The 16,727-nt window shown below is 46.7% G+C and overlaps 1 protein-coding gene across 2 annotated transcripts in view; it reads right to left on the bottom strand.

The window, feature by feature from the left end:
- Window positions 1–2,174: 2,174 nt before the first annotated feature.
- The window catches only part of BMP1 (bone morphogenetic protein 1), a 162,450-nt gene continuing 147,897 nt past the window's right edge, over window positions 2,175–16,727 (bottom strand). Inside the window, exons 16-20 of one of the 2 annotated variants that reach the window (XM_066639787.1) lie at window positions 8,771–8,896; window positions 7,926–8,053; window positions 6,221–6,434; window positions 5,055–5,305; window positions 2,175–2,870 (exon numbers count right to left, since the gene is read on the bottom strand). In XM_066639787.1, coding sequence (XP_066495884.1) covers window positions 2,736–2,870; window positions 5,055–5,305; window positions 6,221–6,434; window positions 7,926–8,053; window positions 8,771–8,896 — 854 coding nt within the window. In that variant the 3' untranslated portion in view covers window positions 2,175–2,735. Of the gene's footprint in view, window positions 2,871–5,054; window positions 5,306–6,220; window positions 6,435–7,925; window positions 8,054–8,770; window positions 8,897–9,852; window positions 10,281–16,727 lie in introns of those variants that run through there. The other variant, XM_066639788.1, reaches the window with a different exon arrangement.

Here is a 16,727-nt window from a genome sequence, read left to right as displayed (position 1 = left end):
ATGAAGTGGAATGCGGTAGCTCTGCGCGATGAACTCAGCCATCGAACAGGTGACCCCCATCTTCTTGGATAGCTGTCTGGGAGTGAGGCCCAATTCCCGCCACTTGGTCTTCTCAATTCCCATTCTAGTACCACTTAGCTAGTACTACCCATCTTCATGCTCTTTGTGCTGCCCGTGGTTTGCAGTGCTCCATGAGACCAGGGTTCTGTGATATCAGTAGCTACAGAGCTGATGTCATAAACGCAGTTGTACTATCCTCAGGCATGTCATTGAACTCAAGACCCAGTTCATGATTTCTGTTTCTTGTGAACTAATCCCAGGATTCTTGGCATGGGAACTGCCCTCCTCTACAAGAGTGTGTCTGAATGGGTTACATCCTGGCAACGAAGAGGTCAGATGTAAGTACCAAGTTAATCCATGCCTATTTGAACCATTTCCTTTTTTAATTGGGACTTCAGTTTGTCCAGGATTGGGCACTCATTAGGGTCTAGTGTTGGCAGTCCATGGATGATGGGTAGTATTGCCATTCATGGGTAAACCAGAAAACTAGCAAGGGCTACATGCATGTCTGTAGGAGCAGGTTCACACATGGTGAACTGAAGTATCAGCTGAGCCCTGTGGTGCGCTGGGCTTGCGTGCTGGACTTAGAACTAGATATGAGATTAAAATCCCTACTTAGCTAGGAAGCTTTCCGAGATTGTTTAGAGCAGTCTCTTGCACTTGAAAATAATTTATCTTACAGATGGTGCTAACTCCAGAATTTGGGGGTTCCTTTAACTTGGAAGAGGTAGTGTACATCATGCATACCAGAAATTTTTTCATGCTGATTCTATTCTTGGTGCTTTCTGTAAACCGACAGAATGGAGAGCAGATAGTCAAGTGTCAGCTGACAATGACGAGGATGATGAAATGCATGTTGGGAGGTGGATAAGGTACTTGGCAGGTTGGTGCCAAATTATGTGCTTATGAGGGTGGTAGATTGGCGCTGTTTTGCCACCTCTGCAGCACATCATTCAGCAGAAGAGGCAAGCCTTTTTTGTTTAAAAGTAGCTTGCCTCTTCAGGCAGGGATCTATTGCAATAAAGACTCTTAAAACACCTCCAGTTATGTGTGTATTTCTCTCCAGTCCAATTACACAGGCCTACAAAATTGAGGGTCAGAGAAGTTTTTCTGAAACTTTATGGTGATTTGATATGAATTTGGGATGCTGATTCCAAAAATGGCATCCGTTTTGCCCTATCACGTCTAGTTTTGGAGATATAGTATAGCCTCATTAGTGAATGGTTCAAGTAGCTTCCTCATGAGGAAGCCATGGTGTAGGCTTCCTCATGAGGAAGCTGCTTGAACCATTCACCAAAGAGGCTATGCCGTGTCTCCAAAACTAGACGTGATAGGGCAAAATGGATGCCATTTTTGGAATCAGCACCCCAAATATACCCAGGAATTGGTGTAACGTTTAAGGAAGCAAAGTGTGTGTTGGCCTGTGTTATTTATCCTATATAATTATAGGATTAATCATGCCATAGAAATAAATGCAATAATAATCTAAAAGGAGCTTGGGAATTGACATACCCAGAACTGATGATGCGAAACGCAAACGTCCAGACAATGAATGTCACAGGATTTATGAGAGCTTATGGCACAGGCTGAAAAGACAACAGCAGCTGGGCTGATGCTTCAGGGTAGGGATTCACCATGATCAGAAAGTAGCAAGTGAGTGTGGAAAGTGAGAGGTCGGGGACACCACTGGAAGCAATCAGAGCCCCAAAAGAATGAGCGCAGCTGGAATGGTCAAAGAACTGGCCAAAAGGCTCTTTGAAAAGGCACAGCAACAAAGAGGAACAAGATTTAGGCTGCAATCCTAACCACACTTTCCTGAGAGTAAGCCCCATTGAACAAAATAGGACTTACTTCTGAGTAGACCTGGTTAGGATTGTGCCCTTAACGACTGAAACAAAAGCAGTTTCAGGATTTCTACACAGACGTGCCTGGACTCTGCAAATGGAGTCTGCCGGCTTTGCTTTGTTCCAATTCAAATTTTAATTTAATTTTTTTAAAAAAAACAACAACACTTAAGCAGGAACAGGAAGTTTGTCAAAGTTATGTGTTTTTTTCTTGAAAATGGAAGAATAAAAAGGAGCCGATCACAAAAAAAAGCCAAGGGGTAAAAAGGCTGATGGGCGTCTCTTTAGAAGTACAAGAAAGTGTGTTTATTACATCATTACAACAAATACACAGCTTCTGCAAGCACGGGCAGTCTCTCCACTGCTTTGGGTCTGTACAGTCAGACATCAGAGCTGGTCAATCTGCTTTATGGGAGTCAATACAGGAAACAGTCTGCCACAGGTTGGGCTTCCCAGCATTATTTCAAAATGATCACCTCCAGAATTGGGGGGGAGAGCAGCGCAGACAAAAATCAGAACAGGAAATGGAAGCTGTGAAGTGGTTAGTCCTGCAGACACTCTGCTCAAGAAACAAAGAGGCACAGAAATGGACTTTTTTTTTTTTTAAAAGAAAGGACTTTCCCACTTCCCCGAGCATAGTCCATAGTGAGCGTTGGCAGCACCTTGTGTTTTTGTGTGAGTGTGTCACACTCTGAGGTGTACTGTGTATTTCTCCTTCCAGTCTATCTGAATGTTCTCCATGGGTGTCTTTCCATTCAGGCAGCAGAGACCTATCCCTCCAGGATCAGAGGGCCTGTTCTCCGCCGCAGGGGGGGACCGAACGGCTGGGCATCACTTCCGCGTGTGCAGCGTGTCTTGGAATTTGGTGCTGGTGTATCGTAGGTGGAAACCCTTCTTGTTGATGGTGTCATCCGAGTGGAACCTTACCATCACTGAATCGCCAGCAGAATAGAACTCTTCTGGAGGCTAGCAGGACGAGAAAGCCAAGAGAGAACACTTGTTAGGGCAACTGGGGCACCATGGGTTCTCCTAAACTTCAGGAGGTAAGTCTTCGCTTCAAGAAGGCAGGGAAGCTAACTGGGCAGTGCGGCTTGAATATACATTCTAGGCCAAGAGCCTCCACACACAGAGTAGCATGTAGGGTGGGTGCTCCTCTTTTTCAGAACTCTACCTGCCTTGTGATTGTCCTGAGCCTAGGTGATTGTCACCTATAGTGACTTGGAGGGAGCATTGTCAATGCACTGCCTGCCTTCTCTACTGGTCTCCTTAACTTGCTATGTTGTCAGTCCAGCTTCTGATGCTGTCTCTTGACCAGCTAAGAAGTGAACAGGTGCCCTTCCAATGTACTTCTAAAGGTATAGTGGGCACTCCTTCTGTGCTGGCTTGGCACCTGCAATTTGAGTATCCGTGGGTGCCAAGCCCGTGACTGAAGTACCTCAGAAGGCCTCCCAGGCCCAACTCAAAGGCACTTCTGGTTCACACTGGCCATGTCCGGTCTCACCATGCCCCAGAACACCTTGGAAGATCTTCTGAGGAGGCTGGGAGGCCGCATGCAATCTCCAGAGGGTTGAGTGTGGGTCCCAGATAATTATGGCACCAGACTAAGTTGTCTATTTGTCAACATTCTGATGACAAAGCAATTGTAATAGGGTATTTTTAAATGGTTCAATAATTATTTCATTTAACTGTCCAATATTACACTAATTTTGTATGCCACCTTGAAATTTTTTATACAGGTGGGATATACTATTGCATAACTCTTGAATAATGAAAGCCACACTTCTTGGGCACCAGTTCATTGTAATCTTTTCCTGCTGCAAGGAAAAGAGATACATTTTGCACTCATCCTTTTCAAAGGGCCTTATTGCACCTATAAAAACATAAGAAGAGCCCTGCTGGATCAGGCCTAAGGCCCATCTAATCCAGCTTCCTGTATCTCACACTGGCCCACTAAATGCCTCAGGGAGCACACAAGACAAGAGACCTGCAGCCTGGTGCCAATCCTTGCATCTGGCCTTCTGAGACAGCCTCCTTCTAAACCAGGAGGTTGCACATACCTATCATGGCTTGTAACCCGCGATGGACTTTTCCTCCAGAAATTTGTACAATCTCCTTTTCAAGGTGTCTAGGCCAGATGCCATCACCACATCCTGTGGCACGGAGTTCCACAGACTAATGACATGCCGAGTCAAGAAATGTTTTCTTTTATCTGTTCTAACTCTCCCAACACTCAATTATAGCGGATGTCCCCGGTTGTGACGCTGTGTGAGAGGGAAAAGAACATTCCTCTATTCACTCTATCCATCCCCTGCATAATATTATAATGCCGTTGTACAAATCTATGGTAAGGCCACACCTGGAGCATTGTGTCCAGTTCTGGTCGCCGCATCTCAAAAAAGACATAGTGGAAATGGAAAAGGTGCAAAAGAGAGCGACTAAGATGATTACGGGGCTGGGGCACCTTCCTTATGAGGAAAGGCTACGGCGTTTGGGCCTCTTCAGCCTAGCAAAGAGGCGCCTGAGGGGGGACATGATTGAGACATACAAAATTATGCAGGGAATGGACAGAGTGGATAGGGAGATGCTCTTTACACTCTCACATAACACCAGAACCAGGGGACATCCACTGAAATTGAGTGTTGGGAGAGTTAGAACAGACAAAAGAAAATATTTCTTTACTCAGCGTGTGGTTGGTCTGTGGAACTCCTTGCCACAGGATGTGGTGATGGCATCTGGCCTGGACGCCTTTAAAAGGGGATTGGACAAGTTTCTGGAGGAAAAATCCATTACGGGGTACAAGCCATGATGTGTATGTGCAACCTCCTGATTTTAGAAATGGGCTATGTCAGAATGCCAGAAGCAAGGGAGGGCACCAGGATGAGGTCTCTTGTTATCTGGTGTGCTCCCTGGGGCATTTGGTAGGCCGCTGTGAGATACAGGAAGCTGGACTAGATGGGCCTATGGCCTGATCCAGTGGGGCTGTTCTTATGTTCTTAATATCTAGTATTTGGCAACTGCTTTGTGTCATTTTGTGACTCAAAGTCCTGTGACACAAAGTCCTGCTGTGTGTCACTTTCTCCCCACAGAAGGCATTCTGCAATGGTTGCTGAAGAAGAGTAAGCGTGGAGGAGTGCACAACAAGCAACCTACCCCGGAACCACAGAAGCGTCCCAGGCGCGGGGCAGTCCCATCGTAGCCGTCAAAGAGCTCCATGTAGTCGTAGCCACAGTCTGCCTCTTCCTCAATCTCAAACGTCTGGAAGATGAGTTCCACTCCATAGCCCTCCTCCGCTACAATAACCCATTCACAGTCTGAGCCTCCAGGGTAGTTGTTATCTCCAAACTGGGCATGGGAATAGAGATCCTTGGTTTTCACTTCAGCTTGCACCTGGCCTCCACATTCTGCAATGAAGAATGGACACACCAGGTGGAATCCCTAGTTTTCAAGACTGAGAGGCCACCCAAACAGAAATAAGCCTGCCCCTTCCTGTAGGAGGTGTACAGGGGACTCTGTTTTGTTTTAATAAATGAAAATGCAATCCTTCCCCAACTGCTAAGTTGCCAAATTTTTTACTATTCAGAAAATGTTGGCTGGGCTTTCATTGTGGGAGAGACAACAGCGACACTGTCAGGCAGTGGTTCCCAGGGCATGTCTATTCAATGCTGCACAAAGTGACACAACGACTGTACATGTGGCCACCACAAGCATGACGGGGAAAGTGCACAAATGGGAAATTGTTAACATGGGCCCTGGTTTGAAGTACTGTGTGAAGCCGTCTCCTGTACTTGTTAAAGGCAGAGGTTTCCAAAGTGTGTGTGGTGTGCCCTGGGATGTGGCGGCACGCTCAGGGGGATGCTGTGGGATGTCCTGGGTGGCCCCTTCTACCCGCTCTCCAGGGCATTGCCATCTTGGATCCCTCCTGCCACCTCTCCCAGGTGCCACAGGTTGAATTGTATGAAATCTTGCCTGATCCTGGGTGCTGCCGGCACCTAAATCTCACGCGATTTGGACACCACCATCTTGGATCGCACAAGATCGCATGAGATTTGGGCGCTGCCATTTTGGCTTGCATGAAATTTTGCGTGTCCGAGACGGCAGTGCCCAGCTGAGCCAGGAAGAAGAGACTGTGGGGAACCACTGACTATAAGGGAAAACATCCTAGGGAAATGCTTCAATAGTATGATTGTGGTGGTATCTGATGCATTAGGTGCTCCCTTTATCATAAATGTAGGAACCACACAGAAACTAGTTTGTTGGGCCTTTACAGGAATGACTTAGAGCCACTATGAGACCAAGGAGCTGACGTTGACCATTACCTGATGTGTAGCTTGCCTCAAAGCCTTTCTTTTGGACGGAGTTGTCAGAGAAGAACCTGAGGAACATCCTGTTGGTGGAGGAGATGATTGGATCTGGTTCTTTAGTCCCACAGAACCGTCCCAAGACAGGAGCTTTGGCATCTTTTCCATTGTAAACTTCCAGATGGTCATAAGTACATTCTTGGTGGCCTTCGATATCCAGCTCTCTGATGGTCTAAAAAAGGAAACTTGCTCACAACATGGGCGGATCCAACATGGGCCATGGGTGTGTACCCCCCCCCCCGCAACTGTCACGTCAGCTGGGAGCAAAGTCATGTGCCAGGGGAATGCCCACTGGACAGAACAGAGTTGAAATGGGAGCACAGGTCTACCTGGCAGGTAAATCTGGGCTCCAAGTCCAGGCAGGAGCCAAGATCTACCTGTCTAGCCACAGAGGCCATAAACTCAGCTGGGAGCCCAGATCTGGCAGGTAGATCTGGGCAGGTTTCCTGGCAGGTAGATCTGGGCTCCAAGTTCAGGTGAGAACCCAGATCTACCCACCCAGCAGATGGCCACAGAGACCATAAGCTCAACTAGGAGCCCAAGTCTACCTCAGCAGGTAGATCTAGGCGCCAAGGTCAGGCAGGAGCCCTGGTCTACCCACCTAATTGACCTGGGCTCTGGAGTTAAGGTAGTACTCATGTCTGCCCCCAATCACAGACACTGTATCCACTCTTGGCTTAGAAAGGCAGTCCTGACAAAGTACAGCTGCTTGGTTATCTTAGTCAGTGGTCAGTTTTACTGGAGACCTACTCTGAGGAGGGAATAGTGAGTTTCAGGCCAGATCCAGCCTTGCCTTCTTGAAGGACCCAATCCAATCCGACTTCATAGCACCTATGCAGCAGCAGTACAGACCCAAAATAAGGGAATAAATATTTCCTTACCTTGAGGAGGCCTTCATGACTGCCCCCCCCCCCCAACAAAGTATGCAGCGCATGCCCCACTGGTATGGCTGCATTGGTGCTCGTAAGTTGGATAGAATTGGACACTAAAGGAGCTACTAGCCAGCCCCATGAGAAAACCACTGCTTCCTACATCTGTGTCCTATTGCCTCCAGGACTGTCAACTGCACTGCCAGATCATACTCTCCTCAAGAGTAAGGTTTGCCTCAAGGATTCAGTCCTCCTGCTGAATCATGAGGAGCTGCAAAGGCTTGTGGAGCAGACAACCAGCAGCTTTGTTCAGGGAAACATGCTCTGTTTTCCTCTAAGCACATCTGAAGAGCAAAATCTGAGGCCTGAACGATGTAGTTGCCATCCCTGTGGTCATACTTGCATCACTCAGGATTAGAAACATACAAAGTTTCTGTGTCTTGAGGAAGGGTCTTGTATGGAACGCTAACATGCTTGTGATTTATGCGTGTCGCATGTAATCACCCTTAACCACATGAGGTAGAAATTGGATGCTGGCAACTATATGAGGTTCAGGCAAAGCTTAAATCAAGCCTGAGTTGCCCTCTCTTCCAATCTGCAAGAGACTTCCTTTCCTCCCATGCAAGTTCAGAAATAGCAATCCATTGTGAAACTAAGGGACGTTCTGTTGAATTACCTGGATCAGTTACTACTAAGATTAGAGGAACTTTTAAGTCAAAGGCAGTCTGGAACCCTGTTAATGCACAGTTTCATTTTTTTGTTTAATTCTAATGGTCTCCTCTCCTTCATGTTACCAGTTTGACCCGGTGTCCTGGTGTGGTCGTTATTGCCCAGGTACATTCCTTCTTGCTCGGGTATTTATCAGGCCAATTTGGGCTGGTGATGGTTGAGGCGATGGAAGTCATCTTGTGATCACAACCAGCTGGAAGAAGTAGAGATTGGTCAGCAAAGACTCACCCATCCTTTCTTGGTTTATCCCTCAACTACAGAGAGCTGTTACCAAATTAGCCCCAGATAATGAAATATAATTGAGGTGACTGTTAGTCCTGTGTTTTCTTAAACACTGTATAGCATTTTTAGTACGATGTGTCTTTAGGCCCTATTTTGTTTGCCTTGACCACAAACCTGTGACAACAGGTCCACCATCACTTCTGTTCTGTAGCTGAGCAGGGTCAGCTGGGATGCTGCAAGTCCCACCTGCTCTGACAAGCCTCTCCCATCACATGACTTGATCTCAGCTCCAGCCACCCAAAGCTCCTCTTACCTGCTGTATTCTAGCAGTGCCCAGGGACCTCTTAAAATAGGTAGAGACTTGTGGTGCTTGCCTGACTCCCCTCCACTATTCCACTAAGCTCTTCCACCTACCAACGCAACGTTTAGCCTCCAGATTCTACCATGAGGCAAGCCTTGCAAAACTTTCATGCTCTCCTATGCCAGAGCCTCAGAGCTCCCTCCTCACTACACTTCCATCTTAAGGAAACTCTGCAGAACTATTTCCGGTAAGCTCAGTGTGCAGCGAGCTCTATAAAATGCACCACTGCTGGGACTGGGAGCAGTGAAAAGGGGGAAAGGACTGCAGCCCTGGCACCTGGAAATCTGCAAGGGGAATCCTTTTCATTAGGAAGACCACATAACACACCTTCTTTACAGTCGTGCTTGTTGTCGTGTAGCACAAAGCCACTGCGGCACTGACACTCATAGCTGCCAAAGGTGTTCAGGCACTCGTGCTGGCATCCGCCATTATCCTTTGAGCATTCATCTTTGTCTAGGAGAGAAGCGTCAGTTGCTTAGCAGGCAGTCCGCTACAGCAAACATCCAGTTACAAGGTTATTGCAGGCAAGAAGGCATCAACTGGAGATCACGTGAATAGTTTGGAAACTGGCAACTGCATCCAGTGTCAGTGAGCCCATCACAAAATTAAGGTGTCCTTCACACCGAGGACTTACCACATCTTTCAAGCCCGTCCTTTCTAGGGAGACTAAGGGTCCAATCCGATCCAACTTTCCAGCGACGACGCAGCCATGCCAGCAAGGGGGGCGCTGCATCCCGCAGTGGTGGGGAAGTAACAAGGGCTCTTTGGGGCTGCACTGCTGCTGCATCAGTACTGGGAAGTAGGATAGGATTGGGACCTGAAAGTGAGGTGCTGGGCCAGTTTATGTAGTCAGCAGAATAACGTGGTTAACTTCCTTCCTGGACTGTACCAGCCTGAGAGTGGTGGAATCACAAGTGTGAATATCGTCCTCCCCCAAGAAGGATCATTCAGTCCACCCCCGCCTGTAGCCTGAAATGACAGAAAAGGGAAAAGCTTTTCTACTTTATTCTGCTGATAGAATAAACTGATGCTTTTGTACCACTGCTTGCCTATTTCATGGGTCATGTCAGGCTAGGTATGATCAAATCATACTGTGTTCCAAGACGGAGGCCAGTCTAGCCCTGCTGATTCCTAGCCTGCTCTTAGAACTTTTACATCTCGGTGTACAAACAAGCAAACAAAGCAACATGTACTTTTACACAAAGCAACCTCTGCCTGTACAGGTCTGCCTCTGGATTCGTCTCACAACTGATAGCAAGGGTGATCAGGCTCGAGAAAAGCCGAGCTGTGCCCGGAATTCTAGTCAAAGCTACTTTGAGTCAAACAGAATGTCTACAATGGGCATAACCATTACCTGCTTACTGAACAAGATGAGAGAGAGAAAGACACACGGACAACGAGACGGTGCAGAAAAGAGACCAGGACGTGACGTCCCTCTTTACTTATCAACAGAAATGTCACAGACACAATAAAAATGCAAAACAAGGTCAGCTGGTCAATGACGAACCAGAGGAATCTAAAACAACAGGGAGTTAAAAAAAATTAAAAATAACAACACCAGCAATCAGTTCAGTCAAGTAAGGACTTATGGAGATCTGTCTGGGGGAACGAACAGGCTGCTCTCTCGGTGGCAAAAGCTCCAAGCTTAAGGCATAACAGAGGACGTTGTCCCTCTCTTAGGTGAACAAGGAAGACGGGTGGAGAGATTCCTTGAGAGGTGCTGCGGAGTTCCTGAGAAACAAATGGAAGGGCAGCCCCGTTCAATATGGGACCTGCTTGCGCTTTTTCAGCCGGTATTTCAAGCCCGGGGGCCGCATTTTTGGTAGGTGCTTCTTTTCTGAAAGGAAAGAGGAAAAGAGATGGAGAAAAGGGAAGAGAAAAAATGAGTCTGTGTTTGAGCGCATAGGATGGGATGGAGAGAGAGAAAAAAAAAATCAAGACGGTTTTAAATAAACAGACGGAGGGACATGCAGTAAGAGAGGCCATACTCTTATAGTACATATCATAAACAGCCACAATAAGAAGAAGCCAGGATACAGGATACATAACTACAGGAGAAAGGCTGGATAAAGAAGAAGCAGGAAAAGCCTGAGGGTATAAAGGTCCAAGATAAACCACTGTCAGGTGGTTCATGTAACAGCTAGACAACTAACACTGCCTTGACAGGGAAAGGCTCCAACTAGTGGCTTAGAACAGAGGCGGTGTCAGGAACTGGGAAGGATGTGGCCCCAAACCAAAGAAATCTCCTTGGAAGGTGAACCAGGCCCTCGTGCTGTGAGGCTGTTCCAACAGGGTGGGAATCCTAGAGCCTGGAGATCGGAGGCCTCTCTTGTCCTTACTGGCGGAGTGGGAGGTTTGAGATGAAGAGCTCACAGAATGGTTCTAAGACTGGGCCAGGCAGAACTCATGAAGATTTCCAGGGCTTCAGGTCATAGCTCTCCCCCCTCCCCATTGGGTTTACCTCCGGGTCCCAGGAGGCAGCACTGCTAGGAATTTTCAGCAGGTACAACACAGGAGGCGTGCTAATCTGGAGGGTCCTTTTAACTGATGATCTCTCATTGCAGTGGGGCTGAGAACTTGTCACGTTCAATGCTGGACTTAAGGACGGGGCAGGCAAGTTTACCCTCTGTACTAAGATTTCAACAATGGTTCTGGAGCAACTTGCTTTTGGCACAACAGTCCAGAAGTCCCTGTCAGTGGCGTAGCTACAGGAGGGGTAGCATGGTAAGTACTGCAGGTGCTACAATATTTCAGGTGAGCAGCCCCTCCCACACCCCACTGGAGTCACTCTAGGCAGCAATGGCAATGCCACAGCTCCAGGCATCGCAAGCAAATCAGGGTTGGAAATCGTGATGGGGTCCCCACATCCTACAGAACTTTCAGGGACTCTTGTCAGTTAAAGGGACAAAACAGATACAGTTCTGCTGCTCACCCCTTGTCCTGTCTTAGTCCCTGGACTTCTCATGGTCTATTTAATACAACTGTCCCACAAGTCTTTCCTGGCCTGATCACATAATCTGCTCCTTTTCCTGGGAGAAGACATACACTATCCCTCATTCAAATCTGCTGCAGTTTGTATTTTGTGTGTGTGTGTGGGGGGGGGGAATAATGCATGTGCAATTTACATGTACTCCACTGTGGGTGTGCAATACTTATGAGCAGATCTTACAACAGAGACCCTTCCCAACCCACCATTCCAATATTCCTGAAATCTGACGTTCTTCTTTAAAGAGAATCTCTATTTTCTTGTACACGAAGCCAAGAAGTGCAGGCAGGATGAGGCTCAAGCTTTCATCCAGGATATATTCCAGGAAGACAGCTGAGATGAATTGGCCACCAAGTCTCTCTTAGCTCCCACTGATCTATCATACCTATGGAATACAAATCTACTGGAATCTTGTAACTTGCTGCAGCCTCACACCATTAACAAGGCAGACTCCAGTCCTGAAGTGACATTGATCCTGCATTGCCCAACCTCTGATGCGTCACTCACTTTTGCTACATCCGCAGCATAGGCTGATGCACAAACACACACTCTTAACTGTGAACCCAGAACCCAAAGCACATAGCTACAGGCTTGAGGCTGGGCACATATCTGAATAACAAATGCAAAAGAATTGATATGCAGCTACTTATGGGCAAAAGAAGAACAGAAGCAGTAATATAAGTAGCACACTGCATCATGATTGCCTCACAACAATAGCAGATCTCAAGGTGTGTTGGGATACCTGTTGACAAATATCACACAGTTTCACAACTGCCTAAACATTATCCTAGAATGGAAGAGGCAGGTAAAGGTGAACCTTACCTGAGTGCTGAATTTCTGGACCTGCATGTTGATAAGACCTCCTGATGTGCCATCAGAGAACCCTCAAGCTTTTTCATTTCTTGGTTCATGAAAGAAGTACAGAGCTGCTTGCTTACCATCACCTGGATGACCGTAGGCCCTTCCTGGACTTGCATAACTCAGTGGGGCTTATTCTCACATTACCCCTTCAGGAGGCTCAATATCCTTCCACCAGGAGCTTGTGTTTTAATGTTGCTTCCTGGGGTGACAAAGGCAATTTTCTCACAATTCCTGACTGCCTGCACATTTGCACAAAATGCGCCTTTGCTAGGATAAAAGGGAACGGAAGCATTAACTGGTTTTTCTATCTCTGATATGACTGAAACACTACCAGGTTCCTAGATGTTGTCTGGGGAAATTTTGTTTATATATTTTATTAAAAGAGTGCACTTTCCCCTCCCATCAGGGAAGTGCTCAGGGCTTTAAATGCTTTAGCTTTAACATGCTGAAATGCAAAAGGAGGGTTCTAGGACCTCGTCTTGTGCGCAACTGAATGACATGAATAAGGACAAATCATGAACCATAAAACTGTGGTTGATGAACAGCTTTGAACAAGAAATCAATTCTGGCTTCATCCTGCTGTTGGAGAACTGCAGAGGTGGTACTGTGACCTGCATGAGGAGAGAGAGGAGGGAAGGAACAAGGTTTATTACATCATAAGCTCAGTCATTGTACATACCCCAATCTGCAAGATGGATCATGGGACCCCCTTTTGATTTATTAGGGTATGTGTCTGTTTTTCTCCTTTCTTCCCAGGTGCACTTTTTCACAATTTGAGGCTTAAATGGGCTCTTGCTTCAATCAGGATTGTAATGTAGGAACTGGCCCAAAATGTTCATTTGCACGACAAATGCCTCTGCCCCACTTTCTCTTCTGCCTCAATTACCATTGGATCTTGAGGGTATCTGGAGTATCAGATCCTGGTAATTTAAAACTCAAAGATGAAAATGCTTCCTCCAACTCTTCCCTGCCTCCCAGAACTGTCTCCTTCTCTTAAAAAAGGCAGAAGATGGTGATGGAACCACTTGTGCAATCTATCTTAGGGAGTTAGGGCACAATCCTAACCAGGTCTACTCTGAAGTAAGTCCTATTTTGTTCAATGGGGCTTACTCAGGAAAGTGCGGATAGGACTGCAGCCTAAGGCATTTGGGTCATGATCACCAGCTGACAACCAATGAGCTAAGCAACTGGCTTATTTGCCAGTTCATGTGGAGACGGGGCTCCCTAGCAGAGGAGAAAACCCTGGATTACCAGTTGTCGTAAACTGTGATAAGACCTAGAGGAGCCACTGCAGTTTTCAAGTCAGGTACAGGCATTTTGTCTTAGTATATAGAGAATCACTGCAGAGTTGATCTCAGAAAGTAATACAAAAGGTACAAGCTAATGCTTTTTATATGGTACCACTTCTTTGGATGGTTAAGAAAATGCAATCTGTATGCAGTAAAACACTGATCTGTTTGATAGCTTTCCATGTTTCTATAGGGATTGCCCAGCTCTATAAGGAGTGGAGCAGTGTTCAGGTCAAACATACAAGGCTTTTGTGTTCAGGAACACAGACTTGTGGTCTGTGGCACACAGCATGACTAGAAGCTGTACCAGGAAGAAAACAGAACTGTGCATTACATGCGGGCTTTGCGCAGCTTTTTGCTGTCACCCATTTTCAGCCTTGTTGACCCTGTTCTGCAGCTCCCTTGCACCTGCTGCATAAATTAGAGGGGATCTTCATAGGACTAGAGCAGGCCTGTTGTGTGGTATGTGGGGAATGGATACAATAGACTGCCTTGAAGGAAAAAATCCAAGCAGATACACCTTAAAAGAGCCCTGACCTGCAGGGACCCAATAACGAGGTTAAATAACTGTGATCAATAGCAGAACATTAATGCTGACCCAGCAATGACAATCTCACAGCATTGTGGGACTAGGTCATAATCTGACGAGACAAAAATGTATGCTTTTGTAATAAGCTTTGCTCATTCTGTAGCTGTGAGTTCTGCTTTAGTTCAGGGCTACTCAAAAACGTACACACTCCTTTACTGCAAAAAGGACCAGTATCGGGTCCTGACCTTGAAGCACCTGAAAGATAAATATGGCCTCTGCCTAGGTTGGTCCCCCTGACCAAGAACAAGAAGAACAAGGTACTCACCTTCCTGTTTCTGAGGTTTTGATGGTTGAGTTGAATGCTGGGATGGCTTCTGGTCTCTTGGTTGCTGGATGATTCCTGGGTACCTTACATGCCTTGCTTTTATGTGCAAAATAAATCAGACATACTATATCCCAAATCCACCCAAAGGATTTTTCACCTGGCTGAAAGTTCTCCAGCTGCTAGCATGAGAGCACCACAGACAAGTAATGTTAACAATGCCCTCTTTGTTAGCCTAGGGGTTCTCCTAATGTTGTATGGGAACACGGCTTACCAGGAAGTGCAGTAAATTCTCTAAGCTATCAGAGCAATATTGTCCCTATTCGGCTACAAGGCCGGGTGGAGGGCAGTTGGTAGAAAGAAGGGCACACCACCCTTTGAAGAGAATGATAGATTTCATTGGCTTTCCCCTGAGTTTTACAGACAGGGCAGATACCAGGGACATGTGGTGAGTGGGGAGGCAGGGAGGCCTTTGAAAAGTGCTTCCGCCATTTGAGGCACACAAATACTCACAAAGCATGGACACAGGTGAGGAGGCTCAATCTTGCCTGCTTCTCCACCCACTGCACATCCCTGGCAGATCCAAACCCACATATCTCCAGCTTATCACTTGGAAGGACTCTTCAGACAAGCAGGCCTACCAAATAGTTACATGCACCCCTGATAAATACCAAGGTAAATATAACAATTTGGAAACTAGTCTGTCTGAATTGTCCTTCCAAGTCATTGGTAACAGGTACCTGATCCTCATATGTACCTATGGGCTTAAACCCTTCTTACTCAGCATGGTCATAAACCCAACCAACTTCCATTGCAAAAGAACAAGTCATTTCATAGTAAAACACAACCTTAAAAGAGGCGTTTCTTGGAACCTGGGCCTAGCCCAGTTCATACACTGGAACGGTGACATTGCAAACAGCTCCACAAAGGGCTGACCCTAAAGCAGCAAGGAATACCACAGAAGGACAAAAGCCACAAATACTCTCAAAGACGCATTTGATAACAACATTCTGTATAACGTTTGAAATGGCAATTTAACTAGCAATATATTATAACAATCCGTTATACCAGGGATGTCAAACTTGCTTCATACAGTGGGCTGAATAGCATTCATGGCACTTGCTGAGGGCTGGAGGTGACATCATTAAGCAGAAAATGACATCATTAAGGAGATGATGGCCAGAAAGAAGCACTTTTCTCTCACATAGAAACTTAGCTTGCAAACAACAGAAGAGAATATGTGTAAATCTTGTTAGTATTTTCAAGATGTGAGAGAGTCTAATTATCACTCCGGGAGATAAATGGGGGCCAGATAAATTGCTTCTGGGGGCCGCATCTGGCCCGTGGGCCTTAGGTTTGACACCCCTGTGATAGACTTTGCCCTGACAAGGAACTCTGCCTGAAACTTGTACACATGAAGGTATGAAACCACCTGATACAGATCGGACTATTGGTCCATCTGGCCCCATCCTGGCAGGCCAAAACTGCAGGCAGAGCTCTTTCCAGGACTGCTATCCAAGATCCTTTTGGTTGACGAGGCAGGGTGAACCTGGGACCTTCTGCCTGCACAGCATGTCCTCCTCCACAGAGTGATGGCCCCTCCCTATAAACAGGGCACTGAACTTCTGAATAAACCTTTGGGAGTCGCTGCAGCTTTTCTCCTTCTGTGGTACATTTTATGTTTCTTCACCGGAGTTTTTACCAATTAAGCCAGCTGGGATTGCCCCCATTGAAGGGGTCTAAATAAAAGTTGCCCCAAAGCCAATGATTCTTTTGTTGCACTGATGTGACGAGAACAATACAACACGGAACACAAGACAAAATAAGCAGGTAATGGTTTCCCAGGGTCCTCTGCCTTCTCTGAGGCCCCAGCAAGCACAACAGTTGCCTGGCTACACGATACCGATGGACTTTTTTCTCTAACATCTCTAGGAAAAGATCTCGCCCCTCTTATGCATCTCGCGTGATATCAACTATACACTGGTACAATTAGTCGCTCCTGCAAAAAGGCAAATAATCTTCAGGCTGAACTGAAAAGCAATGCCTAACTGCTTCAGAAAAGATGGACAGGTTCCCCTCCACCTGTCCTACATCACGGTTTGTCAAGGCAAGTGCAGAGATGGAGACGCTGCCAAGCAGAGTGAAAGCCATGTTGCCTTGTAAGCGAGGAGAGGGCAGTGATATCGCCAGGAGGTGCAGGGGCTTAGAGTGCAGCCAGTAAAGGTCAAGCGGGATGGTGCATGTGGGGGGCACAGAGACACCGTAGCACATGCAGGAAAAGCATCTGCAGAATTCAA

The sequence above is a fragment of the Tiliqua scincoides genome, chromosome 11 (genome assembly GCF_035046505.1).
Source record: "Tiliqua scincoides isolate rTilSci1 chromosome 11, rTilSci1.hap2, whole genome shotgun sequence".
In the NCBI taxonomy this organism is placed as follows: domain Eukaryota; kingdom Metazoa; phylum Chordata; class Lepidosauria; order Squamata; family Scincidae; genus Tiliqua; species Tiliqua scincoides.
This window is presented reverse-complemented; position numbering and strand designations above follow the sequence as displayed.